The sequence below is a fragment of the Lucilia cuprina genome, chromosome 3 (assembly GCF_022045245.1).
Source record: "Lucilia cuprina isolate Lc7/37 chromosome 3, ASM2204524v1, whole genome shotgun sequence".
Taxonomy (NCBI): Eukaryota; Metazoa; Arthropoda; class Insecta; order Diptera; family Calliphoridae; genus Lucilia; species Lucilia cuprina.
The window spans coordinates 61,026,582-61,047,857 of NC_060951.1; the positions used below are offsets into that span (position 1 = coordinate 61,026,582).

The 21,276-nt window shown below is 30.3% G+C and overlaps 2 protein-coding genes across 2 annotated transcripts; one reads left to right on the forward strand and one right to left on the reverse strand.

Moving 5' to 3' along the window:
* Positions 1-3,641: 3,641 nt before the first annotated feature.
* LOC111677546 lies at positions 3,642-4,197 on the reverse strand. Its single transcript, XM_023438685.2, has one exon. The coding sequence runs from the start codon at positions 4,122-4,124 to the stop codon at positions 3,834-3,836; it is 291 nt and encodes a 96-aa protein (XP_023294453.1). The 5' UTR covers positions 4,125-4,197; the 3' UTR covers positions 3,642-3,833.
* Positions 4,198-9,965: 5,768 nt separating this feature from the next.
* Positions 9,966-14,302, forward strand: LOC111677508 (YLP motif-containing protein 1). The gene is made up of 4 exons (XM_046947131.1): positions 9,966-10,020; positions 10,081-11,121; positions 12,972-13,672; positions 13,805-14,302. Exons 1-4 carry the CDS (start codon positions 9,966-9,968, stop codon positions 14,300-14,302), a joined length of 2,295 nt encoding a protein of 764 aa, XP_046803087.1.
* The last annotated feature ends 6,974 nt before the right edge of the window (positions 14,303-21,276 follow it).

Sequence of the window (21,276 nt, forward strand, 5' to 3'; positions counted from 1 at the left end):
TGACACAACAAAATTTTATTTTAATCATAAAAAAATATTTTATAGAAAATACAAAAAAACCACATACAACACAAACGTATATACAAAATACTGCAAAACAATAAATGAAGAATCATAAATAAAATAAATGTAGAGATACAATCATAAAAATTACCATCAAAAGAGATGTTACTTTTTTGTTTTTATTTAGGGTTAAAAGAACATCACTATTAACAACATGAGGATCAATAACGATAATTTAAATGACTGTAAATTTTATTTATGTTTATGCAGCTGCTGTCACTTAATTAGATGGACAAGAAATAGGTACATATTTTAAAATTTTATAATTTTTTTTAAGTTTTTATAATATAAAAAAAACAATAAAGGCAACTTAAAGTAATTTGTACTGATCAGCATAAAAAAACTTCGTAAAATAATTTTAATATGTGTGATTTATTGGTGTAACATTTTCCTATAGTTATGGAAATATAGGGACTCCGATTCTAAAAAAACCTCTCATGATTGGAGTCCAAAAAGAAATCAAATTATTTCGGATACCCTGGTCTGAAGGGAAGTGAATTCTGAAGATAACGTTTGACATCGATGGAAACAAATAGTAGTCAGGTATTTGATGACCGCATATTCAGAGCATTTTCGGCAATTACTCCCATCAAAAGTCAGGCTTAGATATTAGTACTATATTAGTTCAATGAAACGCTACTTAGAAACAATTGGAACCAGAAAAAATGATATAACAGTTTCACAGAACCTGTTTTAAAGTGGAACTAATACAATTTTTCAGGAAAATTATTAAATCAGCATGAGTTTGGAAATTAAATATTCAAATAATAATTTAAATTTTTTAGAAATCAATACAACTTTACAATAAAATATATTATACTTTAATTATTGACTTAAGCTAATTTCCAAAAAAAAAAACTACAACTAATGACTAAATTAAAATTAATTCATATAATATTTTTCATTAAGAAACTAAAGCAATCTTAACCGGATTAATGCTTAGCCAGTTGTCTAACCATTAAAATAAAATTAATGCACAATTTAAAATTTTCAGACCACATACATGCCATGTACCAAAAAAAAGGGGAGGTACCCCTGCCCATTGATAATGAAATAAAATTAAAGGTCATTAACACTTTCCAAGAGAAAACAACACAGACTACAAATTATAAAAACTTAAGACAAGTACCATAAATTTTCTACTATTCATTAAGATATCAATGAGTTTGATTCCAAAAACTCCAAAAGACACACACAGACAGCCAGATATGTGCATACATACATATGTATGTATGTTCCTTAATGCTCACATTAAAATCGAAATAAAATAAAGACCAACTGAGCTTTAATCTACTTACAAAGTCTTGAACAACTTTAAAATCATCATCGTGCTCAATTATGTGAGAAAAACTTATTTTTTTCCTCTTTCGTTTCTTTAAGTTTGAAAATAAAAGAAGAAAAACCGGGAAATTTTGAAACAGAAAAAAAACTTTTTAGAAAATTTATTGATATGACTATTAAAACATTACAACAATAACAATAAATTAAAAAAGAAACATGCCCAAAAATAACACACTCTCACATTTACATCAAATAGAAATGAACGAACGGGTTTATTTAAGTTTTGCTGTTCAATTGTGTTCGATTAGGTTGTTTGTTGTTCTTGGGAATTATTATTATCTTAATTTGATGCTCCAAGAGATTCATTTCTTTTTGGACTGACTTCTTTTCTATGCTCCAAAACACACTTACATACATAGATACATACACATTCAGGAATACATAATTAAGACGACACACAGCGACATTAAGTACAACAACGAAAAACATAATAACGATAACACTATCACAGCAATAACAATAATGTTGATGACGATGATGATGCCGATGTTTGTGTTGTTGTTGTTATAATTATTATTATTTTTTTTTTGTAGAGATTTTTCATAAGCCTCTCAAACACTAAAAAAAGAGTTGCGTGCATTAAAGATGTACTTTTTCTATTTTAATAAACAACAAGAACAACATTGTCACTAAAACTGTGTAGGGCAGGGAATTATGGAAAAAGTGATCGTTGAGTGAAGGGGAGAATGTGGGGATTCACATTGATGTAAGAAAAATGGAGTTGATAAATAAGAAAACTAAAGAACTGTATCATTGTCAAATGAGTTTACAGTTGTTTGCTAGTTTTGGTGTTAGAAATAAAATTCTTAAAAAATTATTAACAGTGGGTGTCAAAAGTGGAATTTTATTCGGTGAAAAAAAACTCGTAGTAGTATGTTACGTGGCATTTCATTTTTGCAGTTTGCAAATTTCTTTGAGAAAAAAATGGGGTGATTATTTTTTAATCTAATATACAACTTAGTTGTGCCTTAAAACCCTATTTTTGAGGGGGTCTAGTGGATATAGTGGACCGATTTAACCTATGCTCAATGGGCCATGTTTCAAATAACTTATTGGTATACTTAAAGTTTAGTATAAGGCCCCAACAGTATGATATTAAGTATAATCTTTTAAGCTTGTGTACAACTTAGTTGTGGTCTTGATTAAATGATGGACCGTTTGCAACTATGCAATCGGTATATGTAGTTAAAGGTGAGTAACAAACATCGACATGGACGTATAATGCTTTCTCATTAACTTAATTAAAATCAGGAGCAATTGTTTAGTCATTGAAAGAAAAAAATCGTCATAGTAAAATTTTTGAAAATAAAGAATTGGAGGTAGTACTCCGTAAAGATGTTGGTCAAACTCCGAACAACATTTTCTGGCAATGGGATAAAAATCACTTTTGCATCGAATCAGTACTTGTGTTATTCCGAACCAATAGATATTAGAAAATCAACCAAATGTATCGACAATAGAAAAATATCATAATCAAAATCAAAGAAGGGTTTCCAACATTAACATAAAAAGATGACCAGACGGGAAGAGGTCATAGATAACAAAGTTAGAGACCTCATAAAGTATATAAGTTCTGGGTCCTCGTAAGATTCTAAAACGATCTACCTAGCTAAGGGGGGGGGGGTGATGTATTTCGCATGATGTCAAAACGCGCGAAGTTGTCATGTGGTTGGTGTTTTTTATAACAACAATGCTGTGGCAAAATCGATCGTTTTGGTTTTTTGCGAAGTACATCACAACCCCCTAAGTCGAAAATAAAATGACACCATGAAATACTACTCTTAGGCCTTATGAAGTGTATATATTCTGGGTCCTCGTAAGATTCTAAGATGATCTAGCTATGTTTACATATAACTAACATTTTTACACTTTAACATGTTTTTTTCGTATTCGATCCCTTTAACCATCCCACTGTAACTTCATACATGACTTGAAAACATTGATCATTTCTAATGCAATAGTATTTGATTTTTCCCCAAACATACTTTTTGATTTTTTTTCGTAAATTTCATCAAACAAAATCTTATTCAGTTATTTTGTCAGGTTGCTGCCACGACAAAATGATGCAGCATTCATTCAAACAAAAAATCAATTATTAAAGAGGAATAGACACAGACGGAACGTAAAAAAGAAGCATAAAGTGAAGTGACAATCATCATCATCATTATTATTGATGCTGTTGTCATGGCATTGATGATGATTGTTAACAATCAAAATGCTTAAAAATGTACGTGCTATTTCTTTGAATATAATAAAACTTATGGAAATATATTTTTTTTGAAAAAAAAACTCACATTACAAGAAGCAAAATCAAAAATTTACATGTTCTTTTTTTCATTTCTACTTCTTCAAACAGATTTATTGGTTTTGCTAGAAAAAATTAAAGTCATCGTTATTATTAAATATTTTCCCGCATAAGTTGAAATTTTCTATTTTTTCACACTAAAATTTTCCACTGTATATTGCTTGATTTCCTTTAACTCGGAGAAAATCATAGTTTTGATTTTGCTAAGAAATTGTTCAGCTTTTTCTACAATATATTGCAATTTTTCCATAGTTTCTTTTTCACCCTCCAAATGACCTTTAAATCCTTGCGCTGTTTTTTCTATATTTCCTTTAAGATTTAAAAGTTTTGCTTGTGCTACCATAAATGCCTCAAATAGACCTTCTGGTATATTGGCTTCAATATGGAAATCACGACTGAATATTTGATGGCTCATTTTGTTAATAAATTTAAAAATTTTATTTTTTGTTTACAGCAAATTTAATAGAAATAATTTTGATAATTGTTGAAGATTTTCCAGAGTTCACAAGTATTTAAATAATTTGAAATTAACACAAACAATAAAATTAGTTTATGTACACATACATCCCAACCAAAACAAATACTTCGATACCACATCTATCTATCTATCTATCTATCTATCTATCTATCTATCTATCTATCTATCTATCTATCTATCTATCTATCTATCTATTTATTTATTTATTTATTTATTTATTTATTTATTTATTTATTTATTTATTTATTTATTTATTTATTTATTTATTTATTTATTTATTTATTTATTTATTTATCTATCTATCTATCTATCTATCTATCTATCTATCTATCTATCTATCTATCTATCTATCTATCTATCTATCTATCTATCTATCTATCTATCTATCTATCTATCTATCCATCTATCTATCTATCTATCTATCTATCTATCTATCTATCTATCTATCTATCTATCTATCTATCTATCTATCTATCTATCTATCTATCTATCTATCTATCTATTTATGTATCTATCTATCTATTTATGTATCTATCTATCTATCTATCTATCTATCTATCTATCTATCTATCTATCTATCTATCTATCTATCTATCTATCTATCTATCTATCTATCTATCTATCTATCTATCTATCTATCTATCTATATATCTATCTACCTATCTATCTACCTATCTATCTACCTATCTATCTATCTATCTATCTATCTATCTATCTATCTATCTATCTATCTATCTATCTATCTATCTATCTATCTATCTATCTATCTATCTATCTATCTATCTATCTATCTATCTATCTATCTATCTATCTATCTATCTATCTATCTATCTACCTATCTATATATCTATCTATCTATCTATCTATCTATCTATCTATCTATCTATCTATCTATCTATCTATCTATCTATCTATCTATCTATCTATCTATCTATCTATCTATCTTTCTATCTATCTATCTATCTATCTATCTATCTATCTATCTATCTATCTACGTTAGTTCATAACCGATAAGTGGTTCATAGGACTTTAGGTGTAGAATCCGTGTGTTGAATCAAGGGCCTGTAACGGGGAACGAACACTACTAGTTATTAGATACTTAGTTTATAATCAAGTTAGAAGTTGGCCCTATAGACGGTCTTAGGTTTTATGGATGAATCCTTTCGACATTTATTATTGCGATTTACATATTTATTATATAGAAGTCGTTTTAAAATTTTGAACAACACTGATTTTGTATAAATTTCACCACATTAAGTATATGATCTATTTAAGAAAAACACTCCTCAACACATGTAACTTTAACTATATTTCACAATTTCTTTCCACTATTGGATCAAAGTTCTTACATTAAAGTTTCCACAGTAAATTATTTACTATAATGCTGTTGGTTGTCATCAGCATTTTATTTTCCTATTTTTTGAGTGAAGAAAACTGCTCTAAAGCCGATTTTTTAACTAAATTCGATTTTCGTTTCAAATAATCGAATACAAAAGATGAATGAACTGTTACTGCAGAGGTCTCGTCTTAACTAAAATAAAGTTTTTGATGAGTTTCTTAAACAGCGTTTTGCAAAAATACCAAATAAAATATAGACAACACAGGGCTACACTAATTGGAAAATTTTCTTTTTGGTCTGATTATAGAAATTATCAGAAAATCTTAATTAAATATAAAAAATCTTGTGAGTAGTTTTAAAAAATAATATTTATATAAAAAGTATAATTTTGTATTCTACTTAACCAAATCTATATGTTTCTTTTTAAACTGACCAACAATAAGTAAAAAAAGTATATATTTTGTTACACGGTGTAAGTCTAGTTGGAAAAATACATATATTTTATACTATATTTATATTTTATAGTCTAAAAATAACTTGTTTGTTTTAACATTCATTTCAATTTGACAAAAACTGTAAGAAATATGCAAATTAAAAATTCAAACAGATAAGAAATTAATGGATGTTACAAGAATATTTCTTTTAATTGATTAGCAAACATTAGGAAAGCCCAAAATTTTAACGCATTTAAAATATTTGTGATTTTTAATAAATTTCAATTAATTTTTTTTTAAATCTTGATTAACAATGAACGAAAAAAAATATCAGCAATTCCTCTTTTATAGATAATTGAAATTTTATATACTGTCTGATTTTATATATTTTTTTCAATATTGGAAAAAAGTAAAAAGTACCTTTTAAAGAACAAAAAAGTACTAGAAAGTGACCCTTTAATATAGTACAATTTTATTAGGATGCTGTATGTTTAATTTCTTGAAGGTTCTAATTTTCTTATTCGCATGTTTAGTTTCATAGTTCAGGTTTAAATATTATAGAAAACTCCAAAGATACCAGTTAATGAACGAACATTTTTAATGCAAAATCCAGGTTATATTGTTTCACATAAAAATAAAATTAATCTAATTAATATTAATGAGCTTTTTCTATTGTTTACCGTTATGAAGTTATAGATTCATATGGGCAATTCCATGAGAAGTTAAACCACGACCGAAAAACAAAACCCTTATAACTTCTGCATTGTTAAAGATAATTCAACAATCTTCTGTAGCACGAAAGGCGAAGACTGTTGAAAATTTTTGAAATTGGCACCTCGCCTCCATACAAACGGATCCGAAAATGTCACTTTTTAGCTCATAATTCTTTTAATTATAATACTATCCCTAAAAAATCGGCAGATCTAAAATGTTTAAAAGAATAAACTTTTATGCCTATTTTCATAGCGATTGGCCCTTATTTGATCCTAGTTGAATTTAAAGTTTAATTTCTGAAAAACACAAATAAGTTCTATATGAATTAAAATCACCCTAGAGTTTTATGTGGATCGATCCATACTTTCCTACTCATTTTGATTTGTTGAAGTGTATTTCTAAAATATATGTTTTATAACCTAAAAGAATCACGAGAAAAATCTGTCACGTACGATATTTAAAAATGTTCATTATAAAATTATATTATTTTTTTTTTTATTTATGGATTGATAATGAGAAAAATATGTCCCATAGTGTAAGAAATTAAAACAAAAAAGATACACTAAAAGAATTTGTAGATTTTCGTAAATATTTACATGTACTTTAAAAACACTTTCGTTTTTTTCCACGAATAATATCGCCATATTTTAATTCATATTTTGGAAAACAAGGTTCCGAATGGGATGATTACTTTTTACAAATATAGTATTCTTTAAATGAAACAGAACGACAAAATTGTTTTCCAAGTACTACTACTAAAATCTATACCACTCTGAAGGCGTGCGAATGTCACATACAATCGTATGGAATTGCCCATATGTTAGCTTATTGGGCAAAACTTTTGATATATTCAAACTTTTGAGCGCAGAGTGGCACGTTTTAAAGAGGAATTGTTTTTTGAAACAAGATTCTGACATTTTTTTCTTCCCATTTAAGATTTGGTCAGTCTAATACAGTACATATAACTATAAAGCTGTACGTTGTTATTCTTTTAACTGTTTTTGACAAAAATTCATATGTTTTTATATGGATTGTTTTGCATCCTAACCATACCTCTATTTTTGTAGGGACCAATTTTTACTGATTTTCTATATAAAAGTATGTGTAAAGATCTCGCATGCCAAAAATATATTTAAACATACAGACGGATCGACTACAGGGCTTCCTTGCTGTAGTCGATAGTGTAGTGATAATGTCACTGAGGAAATAAGTATTTATGTATACATAACATTGCTAATATGTTCTTAATTCTATGTATAACAACCGTGTGTTAGATCTTACAACGTTTGCAGTAGAATGCACAGAAAATGTCTAATAATCCTGTCAACTTACAAATTTTTTCTTGTATTACTTTCGATAATACTTTTTCTGACAACCTTGCATAAGACAAATTGTAAGTCCAAACGATTTTTAGACATTTCCTGAACATTTTTCTTACAACGTTGTAAGATCTGACAACAGTGTATCAGGGCTTTAATCGATTATTCATATGTAATTGAGACATCATGTAGTTGTCATTATTTCGAATTGAAATCATTATTAGCTTAATATAAATTAAATGAAAACAAATATATATATTAGGACATGGCGGACCATATGATACCTTCACCATTACTTTTTAAATAATATAACATTTAATTTGTGCTTTCCTCAAGTCCGTAAAATTTGTACTTATTGTTTACCAAAAACGACATGTTTTTCAAAAGGGTTCATATGGGTGTAAGAGTACACTTGGGCCTATCCTTATGAGTGAATTTTGACAGTTAAGTCCTTTTCTGAAGAAAAGCTTGTATGGGGTCAAATGAGTCCTGATCATTTGCCTATGTTGGCATAATAAGACATATAACGGAATAGGCCTAAAAACCCCATTCGGGGGTACGTTTGTATGGGGGGCTAGGCGAAATAATGGACCGATTTCAACCATTTTCAATAGCGTTTTTGGGCCAAAAGAAGAGTATGCGCTAAATTGCATCAAATTATCTCAAAAATTGTAGTCCATGTAGATTTACATCAAACATCAGTTCAAACGCATAATACCCTCCCCAATATAGTTGTAAGTGTTTACTGCCATCTTCATGAGCATTTATCAAATCGGTATTAAACTAATTTTCATACAAAATGTGTCCTATAAACCGTTGATAAATGTTTATGACTAAGACCCTTAATATATGTATGTATATTTATTTATTGTTTTTTGTTGATCGTATCTTCACAATGGACACACCTAATTTGCTAATTATATATTTGCTAACTTAATTATTCAAATGATAGTATAACATTCTATAGATGAAGTATTTTAATGAAATTTCTCATTAATGGCATTATTTTATCGCCTAAAAATTGACCCAAATTTTTAATTTTTATTTTATGTTTGAATTTTCAAATATATTTTGTTATTTTATACACTGAAAAAATAACATGCTTAACGTTACGAAATGAATAATTTTCATCTTTCGTAATACTTTCGAAAGTTTTCTGTATAATACGAAATGTTATTATGTTACGAGAGTATGAATTTCTTTTATAACAAATGTATGTTTTTGTTTTATTTTACAAACAAAAGTATTTCGTATAATGTACAAAAGTTTTATATATATATATTATATATATATTTGGCATGATTTTTTTCCAGTGTAGTCAAGGAAACTTTAACCAGAACTTTACTTGCTGTTACCACCGTCATAAAAACAAATAAAATTTTTTTAAATGTTTATTTCTTTGTTTTTTTTTTAACCAACATTAAATAAGATGTGTCGATGTGTTGAATTTATCATTTCATTGGCAACATATGAAAATAAATTTATTCTTGTTCGGTCGATTATGGAAGAATTCTATCGCCGTTAAAATTTTACACTATCTTATATTTGATTAATTTGCATGTAAATTGTTACAAATATTTCCAATATGGTACAGATTTGATTGAATGAAATGACCAAAAGCGTGTGTTAAATTACTTAAATGGTATTTCGAGCTTTTTAGAAATTTGGAAGAAAGTGTAGAAATTCATAGAGAAAGAACAACAAACATGAAATGATTGTTTTTTGATATTATGCTAATTATAGTGTAAAACTGTTTACATTAATGTAAAATCAAAGACAATATGTAATTTAATTAAAATTTATTAATTCGCTATGATGTAAAGAAAACTTTAAGAGCTTTAGAAAAAAACATATAAATAATTTGCGATTTTTGAAAGAACAGGTCAGTCATCAACTGAAATTCATCTTTTACATATGTAAAAAAAAGAGTAATTCTGGAAAACTTTTAAAGTGATAAGCAACCATTAGAAGGATGCGTTGGAACCTGCTGTTGCTGGTTCTGGCCGCACTGTTAATTCAGTCAGCATGTAAGTTAAGAATAAGAGATTTTCATATTTTTTGGATAATTTTATGAAATTTACTTGTAGATGGTCGATATGAAAGGAATCGTGAGACATATAAATTATATGGTCAACGAAGACGCTCAAACGCTGGAGAAGCTAGGCTTATACCAGACTATTTAAATACAATAATAAATAAAAAAACCACAACTACTACAACTACAGCTAAACCGGAACCCCCTCCATCGCCAACAACACCAACAACTACACCTCCAACGACGGAGACTCTGACTCCACCTCCACCGCCACCACCACCTCCACCACCACCGCCACCACCACCTCCTACACCTACAACACCAACAACCAGTCCCACAACAGATCCAATATTACCACCACCTCCTCCACCACCACCACCATCTCCTCCACCACCACCCCCACCTCCTCCTCCACCACCACCAACAACTCCTAAGCCATATATACCGCCACCTCCACCAGCTTATTTACCACCTCCACCGGGTCTACCGCCACCACCCGCTCCACCTGTAATACCACCAATATCACCTGCAGCTAAAGTTTATAAACCCACTGAAAACTACGAACATGAGGATTATGATGATGATGATGACGAAGAAGAAGAATCTGGAAGAGAATTATATCATAACTTTATGTCAAAATCCGAAGGTCGCAGATATCAAAATACCAACGATATACTTAGCAGCGACAATGATGACAACAATGATTTGAGTGACTATGACAATTACGCAGAACTTGGACGTGCGTCACAGGCACGTCCTAGGAGACGTCAACGTAAAAGAAGAATAAATCGTATAGTTTTACATAATCGTCAGAATCCACACTACCGAAGACGTCTTAATAGACAAAGAGCTAGAAGAAATCGACAACGCAGAGAAAGTCTTAGACGACGTCGTTTGGCACAACGTAGACGTTCAGAACAACGTAGACGTTTAGAACAACGTAGACGTTTTGCACAGCGACGTCGTCGCATGCAACGACGCCGCCGTTTACAAAGACGCCGTCGATTGGAAAATTATAGACGTAGAATAGCCATTATCCGTCAGAATCAAAGACTTAGACTTCAAATGCAACGTCTTCAAACTAACAAGCAACGTAATGGATGAAATGACAGATGATTAATAAACTTCGAAAGTATTATCTAAAGCCTATGATTTTTATTTTATTAAAAAAACGAGTAATATTTCTATATTCGGCTGTGCCGAATCTTATATACCCTTCACCAAGTAAGTTTTAAAAAACAGTTTTTTTTTATTTTGTATCTCTGCACACATGTCACACATAACATACACACAAACAAATATAAACTGTAGCAGAAAGAAATATTAACCGTTGTACTGTAATACCACCGTCAAACTGTATTACCACCCTCAAACAAATATGAGCTCTATTACCAACATATTGCTGCTTTATCTCCTTGTTCTTGTTATACCCTTCACCTTCGTGAGAACAGAACAGCATCCAAAAATACAAAAAAATACACAGCTGAATAAAACCAAATACATCTCCACACGCACATGTACATCTTTATCCAATGCACAGTGTTGTTGTTGCTTTTTTAACAAAGAATGAAAAAAATGTGGCTTTTTTGATGAAATTTTCAGAGGTTGTCTCGGATTTTTGCATATCTCCGTTATTTATAGACCGATTTTGCAGTTTTAAAATAGCGATCTTCTCGAAAGCATGTCTAACAGAATTATTGAAGATTCGGATCTCGCCGATATCTCGGGACCTTTAAAAAATGATTTCAGAAGACAGACAGACGGACATGGCTTAATCGACTCCGCTATCTATAAGGATCCAGAATATATATACTTTATAGGGTCGGAAAATTATATTATAGAAATTACAAACGGAATGACAAACTCATATATACCCTTCTCACGAAGGTGAAGGGTATAAAAACAATCGTTTTCTTTAGGGCTGGAATTTTGGGCAAAAAAAATATATATACAAATCGAAAGTTGTAAATGGCCCATTAGGAACTCAAAGTTGGTAACAGAAATTAAAGATTTTGTTTGCTATGCCGGTTAAATATAATTTTTTTTAGAAAAATAATATTTTAAAAATTTTAACTGTGCTGTCTTAAGAACGTGGTTTCACCTAATTCGCTAATTATGTATTGTTGTCTTAATTATTTAAATGTTATTATAAGATTCTTAGAAAAAGTGTTCTAATGAAATGTATCATTTAAAGCATTATTCATCGCCCAAAAATTGACCCATTTTTTTCTACTTTATAACCATAATCAACTTTGGCCAGATCAAGCTTCATAAATAATGTTCTCGCTATTGTCACCGGAATAATTTTAATATATAAAAACCAAATATTATGCTATTTTTAATGTTCCATTCCTTTGTTTGTGCGGTTAGTTTGCATTTAAATTGTTATTTATATACCAAATACGATATGGGTTTGATTGAAAATGTTGTTATAAAAAAAAATATGTTTGAAGCAGGTCATTTATGCTTATTTTTGGTATTGGCAATGCTGTGTATGTGTAATTTACGGAGATTCTAAAGAAAGTGTTGGAATTTTGTTATGAAACAAGCACAAATGTTTAAGTGATTTTGCAAAATATATGCAAATTAATAGTTCGATTTTGTTAGTTTTATTGCCAAAAATGAATGGAAAATAAGACAAAATTTCAAATTAGTTTTAAATTCTCTGTGAATTTAACTATCTTTCGCCAAAAAACGTATAAATATTTGTGAATTTGCGAAAAAAGTATCAGTTATAAGGAGATGTTTAACTTTTCAATATTAAACGAGACTTCTTGACCAACATAAGGTTTGATAGAAAATAATTAAATAAGCGAAACTTCTAAAATATGCGTTGGAAACTGCTGTGGCTGTTTCTGACCGCACTGTTAATTCAGTCAGCATGTAAGTTGTTAATTATAGATTTTTATGAACATATATTATTTATATGAATTTTGAATGCAGATGGTCGTAATGAGGAAAATCGAAAGGGATATAAACTTTATGGGCAACGTAAGCGCACGAACGTTGGAGAAGCTCGTTTTATCACATACTTATTGAACAAGAAAACAACAACAACTACAACAACTGAAAAACCACCACCAATTCCAACAACAACATGTGAGCCATGTACACCCACAGAAACAGAACCGCCAACAACTCCTACAACTGGACTGCCACCGCCACCTCCTCCTCCTCCTCCTCCACCACCGCCGCCACCTCCGCCAACACCTCCTCCACCGCCACCACCACCACCTCCACCGCCACCACCACCTCCTCCACCTCCTCCTCCACCGCCGCCGCCTCCACCACCTCCTCCTCCACCACCACCTCCACCACCTCCTCCACCACCACCTCCTCCACCACCGCCTCCTCCACCACCGCCTCCACCAACAATAACACCTCCTCCACCAGGTCTACCACCATCACCACCTCCTCCAGCACCCGATGCTATTGCAGATAATGATAATGACAATAATAATGATATTGATGATGATGATGATGATATCGATGATGATATTGATGATGATGATGATATTCCAAATGTATCAACTACACCAAAACCTAAGCCAACAGATCCACCATACCTTCCACCTCCACCAGGTCTACCACCTCCACCTACACCTGGTGTTAAACCAAACTATCCACCAACATCACCAGCAGCAGTAGGTGACAAACGTTCATCGGATAATGATGATGAAGACGAAGATGACGATGATGATGATGAAGAAGAAGAAGAATCTGGCCGAGCACTATATCACAACATAATGTCTAATTCTAAAGGTCACCATTCTCAGAATAATAACGATATACTTAATAACGATAATGAAGAAAGCAACTTTAACGAATCCACACAAATTGGTCGAGCTGCAAGAGCTCAACCCACAAGCTGGCGCCGCCGTCGTCAACAAGCTATCAGACATAGAAGAAGAATGCAACGAAATCGTCGCCTTCGTCAACAGGCCATCAGGCGTAGACAAAGAATGCAACGTAATAGACGACAGAGAAATCGACAACGTCGTTATCAACGTAGAAAGATACAACGTATCAGACTACGAAATCGTATCAAGCCTAAAAGAAGACGTCAAATAATAGTACGAAGATATCGAAGTGGCAGTGCATCTAATAGACGTCGTAATCGACGACAACGTTTAGCAAGACAACGTCGTTTAGCAAGACGTCGTCGTATAGCAAGACGCCGTCGATTAGCACGACGCCGTCGTTTGACAAGACTGCGTAGGGATCGCAGACTTAGGCGTCGAATGCAACGGATTCAGCGGAAAAGAAGAACGTAACCCAAATGAAATGTATACCTGATATATTATTAAAAAATAATGACATAACATATTTATAATTAATACAGTGATTTTAATTATTATACCCTACACCACTTTAGTGGGGTATATTGGGTTTGTGCTGATGTTTGTAACGCATAATAATATTGGTCTTATACCCACCTTAAAGTGTACCAATCGGCCCAGGAAATTGAGTCAATTTAGCTATGTCCGTCCCTCCATGTAAACCTTGTAATCAAACTACAGGTCGCAATATTTAAGATAATTCAATAAAATTTGGTACATGATCTTCTATTGTCCCAGGGTCGAAGCCTGTTGAAAATGGCTATTTCATCTAGCCCACATAGTATGTATGTATATCTGAGGCAAGGTACAATTCAACTTAAATGCTTTATTATGGCAATAAATCACATTATATTTTTGTAAAAGGTGTAGGTAGGGTAAGACCGTAAAAACGCTCCCTAGAAAATCCGTTTTCTAATTAACTTTTATTAGCGTTGGGTCAAATTTGACATAAATAACTTTTTTTAAGTTCTTTCTCAACGATAAATCGATTAAAAAAAATTGTTCGCCAATAAATCTCTTAAATACGTATGCAGGAATTTTTTATAAAAACCGAATTGATTTTAATCTAAAATTGATTTGATCGGGATTGATATTAATTTCTTCCACTGAAATCTGGATCCAGCTATCCAGATCATATTCAGATCACGTTCAGACCTATCAAACATTGGATGAGAAAAACGTAAACACCAATTTTTGTAAATTTATTTTTGATTCTGCATGATTTTTGTAATTTCAAATATTGTCGAAACAAATAATAAAGACGTTCTGAGCTGATGTCGTCAAAGATATATTATGTTTGTGCAAATAAATATATATTTTAACGAAATCAAAATGTAAATTTTTTAGGGGTCACGTCATTGTCGTCAAACATTTGATAGGTGTGAACGTAGCTTTAGATAAAAACAACAAAATTGTTAAGTCGTTAGACTTTTGGACATTAATAGAGCATTTAAAAAATTATCATAACATGTTCTGCTAGAAAGTTTTGTGATCGTAAAAATTGCAATAAAAATTTTACTATTTTTCTTAAATTTAATGTTTTGAATTTAGCAAAATTAACATTTAATTAAATTTGAATAGAGTTTCTAATGATAGTTTAAATAATCGATTAAAAAATATTCACTTGAACTCACTGGGTTTTTGTAGTAAGTCTTAGCAATGATAAACAACAGTTACTAAAATATTAATGAAATGAAAATCATAACCCGCATTTCATTATAGTATTTCTTAATATATTACAACATTATGTTTCTAATCATTATTATGGAAACATATATATTTAAATAATTATTTAAATATTTGTGTTAAATCAAATTAGCATTATTGTTATTATTAAAAGCCATAGATTTTAACACTTCATTAAATTTAATTGAAATAAACATATTTTTTTATTAATATTTCATGTAAAATTTAAAAGATAATAATTAATATAAAGAGATGAAGAAAAACAATTTAAATTTTAAATCCCATGAATTTAGTTGTTATTATTACGATTATATTCTCAATTCTAAGAACATTCTATACAATTATATATTTCAAGTTGAATTTTCTCAAATTTAACAAATACGTTAATAATGATGACGATGAAGATGGCTACGATGACAACAGTTTGGATGATAAGAATGATGACAAAACATTTTTGATTTTCCGGTAAATACCATCAACTAGTTGTAAATGAAGGTTATTGAAAACAAAACGAGCTAACTTTAGTTTTGAGATTTTTCGTATAGAAGTAGTAAGTTAATTAGTTAGGTAGTTAGTTGGTTAGTTATTTAGTTAGTTAGTTAGTTAGTTAGTTAGTTAGTTAGTTAGTTAGTTAGTTAGTTAGTTAGTTAGTTAGTTAGTTAGTTAGTTAGTTAGTTAATTAGTTAGTTAGTTAGTTAGTAAGCTACTTAGTTAATTAGTTAGTTAGTTAGTTAGTTAGTTAGTTAGTTAGTTAGTTAGTTAGTTAGATAGTTAGTTAGTTACACGCAGAGAAAAAACATACTTTGGCATGGTTACTATAACTAAGCTATGGTCACTGTAACAATATATTGTTATCAACAACATATAATTGTTATTGTAATTCTTTCTAAACGATACTGTTGTTACTGTAATCATTTCCATGTGTATCGCAATTATAAATTTGAGTACGATTCACTGAAAAATATATGTTATATAACCATTGTATGTTAGGTTGTTATATATAACCATTATATGTTATGTTGCTCCATGTCTGACTGGTACAACAACAACACAACTTTATTCACACGCCACACATTGCTTTAAAGGTTAACCTGATGAACACAAAACCATTCTACGCAACTTAAACTGGATTAAATCTATGGGTAAGAGAATCCCATAAGGTCTCCTGGAATAATAAAACGATGGTCAGAATCACAAAGATCCAATGGGTGACCCTGATGAAAGAAAGACGTAAAAGCTCCTCAAAATAAGGAAGTTGTAGTTTGTATGATCATACGTATAGTGGACACACAAGATTGTGAGCACATCTATACAAAATAGGACGTATGGATTCATAAAAAGGAGGCCACAACAGGCCCGATAGTAGCCTAGCTGTATTTCTTCGGATTTGATGCAATATTCATCCTGCTATGAACCTAACCTAAAATCAATCTAAACCAAAAACGGCTTAAATAATAGTTATGGACCTAACCGGTCGCGTACTTTTGTACTTGGTTTAATGAAAACCGTATTTGACATATGTACTTCTGAAATAGCTCTGGATTAATATGAATATGGATTAATCAATTATCTTTTTAGGCTTTAATAAAAGTTGTGGACCTAACTGGTCACACTTGTATCAAAAATGTTATACTTGGTTTAATGAAAATCTACCATACTTCTGAAACAGAATTGGATTAATGTGAATATAGATTAAACAATTATAAACAGTAAAAATCTTGAGAGGTGTATTAATCCCTTTTCCCATATTAGGTTTACATGAAACTACAAACGGACTTTCCTCAATGGTTTCAGACAATGATACTTCACTGATTCTATATTATAGTGTAGGGTTTTGTAATCCTTCCTACACCCCAGTTCATACTAAAAGGCACACAAAAAATAATCTTTATTAGGTGTAGAAAAGAGTCGTCATTACAAATAAATAGTTATCATATTTTGAAACTTATGATCTTAAAATAAAATTGTGATATTAATACATATATTTACCCAAGTAATATGTTTATTTATCATATATTTCGAAATATCACGGCTACTTAATGTCAACTGTTTTCAGTTGTAGCATGCAACAACAACAATAATGTCCCAAAGGAAAACTACTATATATATATATATATATATATATATATATTGATATAAGAAATATGTGGATTGAAAAAAATGTATTGAATTGATAACAATAATAATAAATAAATGATATTGTTACACACATACACATTTTCCTTATTAAAAAAAACGATATGTTAGAAAACTAAAGCAACAACAAGACGGTATTACAAAAAAGAATTCTTGAATTGTAATATATTTATGATGACCTTCCGGACTTCACAACTAGACAACCAAACGTCTAAAACAAAACAGGCTTCAATATTGTTGTTATTTCCAGTGTAATTTTCTATGTTTTGTTGTTTTATTTTCCCCTAAAGAGTTTAAAAACGGAAAATGTTTTTTTGTTTAGACATTCAATACACTCCTTTTATAGCACACAGCAAAAAGGATGTCGGATGCTGTTGCAGTTGTTGTTATTGCTTGCATGTGCGCCTGTGTGTGTGTGTGTGTGGGATAAAGTCAGGAAGTCGTGAAATTTTTAGAATTTTTATAAATAGTTGAATAACACCTGGGTGTTTGTTTGGAATAATACTTTTACACTTGCAGTTGCGCTGATAAAAAGAGCAGAGTTGAGTTGAAAAGTTTTACATTTTATGATTCTGTGTATTTTTCCATTTTTTTCTGCCATTCAATAGAATACAATTTTTTTAATGTAATTTCCAGATGTCAATGAAACACATTACTCTTAGAGTTTTGCAATCTATCAAACAAAATATCGTGAATCTAAAGTGAGCATTCAATAAAGACCCTAATATTGTTTGTCATTTGTACCGTGACCCAGTGATTTTATCCTATTTCGTTCATTTCTAGATCATGTATATTCCAACCTATTTATCCAATGCTATTGATGCATTATTTATCTTTTATCTTCTAATGAATTCGCACTTTAAACTTACATTTAATTCTATCGAGTAATTTCTCCCAAACGGATAAGGATCGCAGATTTCTAAAGTCTCACGTCCAAAAATTTCAATACGAAAGTACTTAAATCACATTATCAGGCTTTGCGCAAGCGTCTAAAATGCATTGAAGCGGAGCGCAAATTATTTTCATGAGAAAGAGGAGAAAAGGCATCTGATGATTCCTAGAGAGAAGGATAGATCAAATAACTCAAAAAAAATATTAGAAGAGACAATATCGCTTTTCCACATACAGAAAAATTTTGAAGATTATTTACCTCGAAGACTTTTCACTAAAGCCGAAGTATTCGTCGGATCAAGCCCGGAATGTAAACAAACACGACTACGCGTCGGCGTCTTACATAATAAACAAATATCCGGTTTCTGCTTGATTGGGTATCCACTTGATCATTAAGATTAGCGGTGCCGTATCAAATCGAGTCGCCCACCGGACCACACTTTCCCTCTCACAGCTAATTGTAGCATTAGCTCAGAGCTCTCTCGTTTACTGCAACCTTGAAGTTGAATGTGGCCTTTATACCAGCGCACTACACCTGGTTCTTATTGACTTCGCCATAGGCTCTGTTGTCTGATGAGGTTCCTAAACGGCAATAGGAAAATTATAACCTTACGGTTGAGCTGATATAAATATAAAATTTCTTCGGTTTTAGATAGATCCATCATTAATGATTCTTAATAAAATATAAATTGTTGTATTAAATTCTATAGATTTCGGTCCGTATATAATCGTGGACATCATGAAATCCAATATTTGAAAATCAATAATATAAAATTAGTTATTAAAACACATGTTTCGTCATTTTTGTTTTATTTAGATGCTAAGAAAATATTTTTATTTTGCTCTATATGTTAACCAATCTGTATGCAAACCCAAAGTGCGTGTGTAGATTTCTTTGTCTGAAAAACATTTTCCTACATGATTTGAAATAATTGGGTATTCGAAAAATGCATATAATGGCAGCAGAAGAATCACAGCATCGGTAACATACAAATGTACGTGTTGTTTTAACATTTTAAAGTATTTAAAAATGTTTTTTTTTCTTATACTTATTTTCAAACAATAACAATTTAGTAAAATTGACTTTCTCTACTTTGGCTCGAAAGAGGAAAGAAATAAAAATATTACCTTTACAAGTGTCTATAAAAGGAAAAAAAATTATTAAAATTAAAATTAATTGTAATTGTTTTTCTTTTCTACTTTATTTTTTTTAATTTTTTGTTGTTGTAAGTAAAATGGGTGAAATAAAAAAGTAGCAACAATATTTAACACAAAAAGACAGTTTTTAAATATTGCGTGTTTATATGATGAAATTATTTCTCTAGTGTTTTTTTTTTTTTGCTTTTGCTGTTGTCGTATTTAGCTTCCAGCTTCCGTATAGAAAAAGAAATACTAAGTACATGTACAAACAAATAAACAACTTAAAGTTGTAAATGTGGGAAATAATTTATTAGGAGTATTATTATTATTTTTATTTCTTTTTATATTTATTTTACCTTTTTTTGCAGTTCATTATAATATACGGCTGGCAAGTAAATGTGTTGTGCAGAGCATACAGTTGATGCTAAGAAAATGAGGACAGTATGTTTTAATGGGACTTCGAATATACCCAGCAAAATCTTTACATTCCAGGTAAGTAAGCAAGTAATATTGGAAAAATTGTAAGTAGTTACTTTTTGGGTGAATAACTACTTATTTTTGTTCGACGATGACCAAAAAATAACTGGTTACAAATCTGATTACCCGACTTTTCTGGAAGGGTTTTCACACAAATGTAAATATCATCATTTCTTAAAAAAACTATCATTCCATTCAAAAAATCAATTTATTTATTGATAACAAAAACTTATTACCAAGTAATGTATGAGATAACTACATATCTTACAATACTCATTACCAAAATTGACGTATAGAATATGTGGAAAAATACTAGGTGCTTAGTGTTGTAGTCTGTAAGGAAGGAGTTTCGATCCACTAAAGTGTATAACAGGGCGATGGAGTCGTTACCTAACTATCTCACTAATTAATTAACTAACTAACTAACTAACTAAATAACTAATTAACTAACTACCTAACTAACTAACTAACTAACTAACTAACTAACTAACTAACTAACTAACTAACTAACTAACTAACTAACTAACTAACTAACTAACTAACTAACTAACTTACTAACTAACTAACTAACTATCTATCTATCTATCTATCTATCTATCTATCTATCTATCTATCTATCTATCTATCTATCTATCTATCTATCTATCTATCTATATATCTATCTATCTATCTATCTATCTATCTATCTATCTATCTATCTATCTATCTATCTATCTATCTATCTATCTATCTATCTATTTATCTATCTATCTATCTATCTATCTATCTATCTATCTATCTATCTATCTATCTATCTATCTATCTATCTATCTATCTATCTATCTATCTATCTATCTATCTATCTATCTATCTATTTATCTATCTATCTATCTATCTATCTATCTATCTATCTATCTATCTATCTATCTATCTATCTATCTATCTGTCTATCTATCTATCTATCTATCTATCTATCTATCTATCTATCTATCTATCTATCTATCTATCTATCTATCTATCTATCTATCTATCTATCTATCTATCTATCTATCATCTATCTATCTATCTATCTATCTATCTATCTACCTATCTATCTATCT

Coding starts and splice junctions, on each gene's coding strand:
- LOC111677546 (XM_023438685.2), bottom strand. CDS start 4,124: ATGAGCCATCAAATATTCAGTCGTGATTTCCATATTGAAGCCAATATA.
- LOC111677508 (XM_046947131.1), top strand. CDS start 9,966: ATGCGTTGGAACCTGCTGTTGCTGGTTCTGGCCGCACTGTTAATTCAG. Junction 11,122..12,971: donor TCTTCAAACTAACAAGCAAC/GTAATGGATGAA, acceptor TTTTGAATGCAG/ATGGTCGTAATGAGGAAAAT. Junction 13,673..13,804: donor CACCAACATCACCAGCAGCA/GTAGGTGACAAA, acceptor CACCATTCTCAG/AATAATAACGATATACTTAA.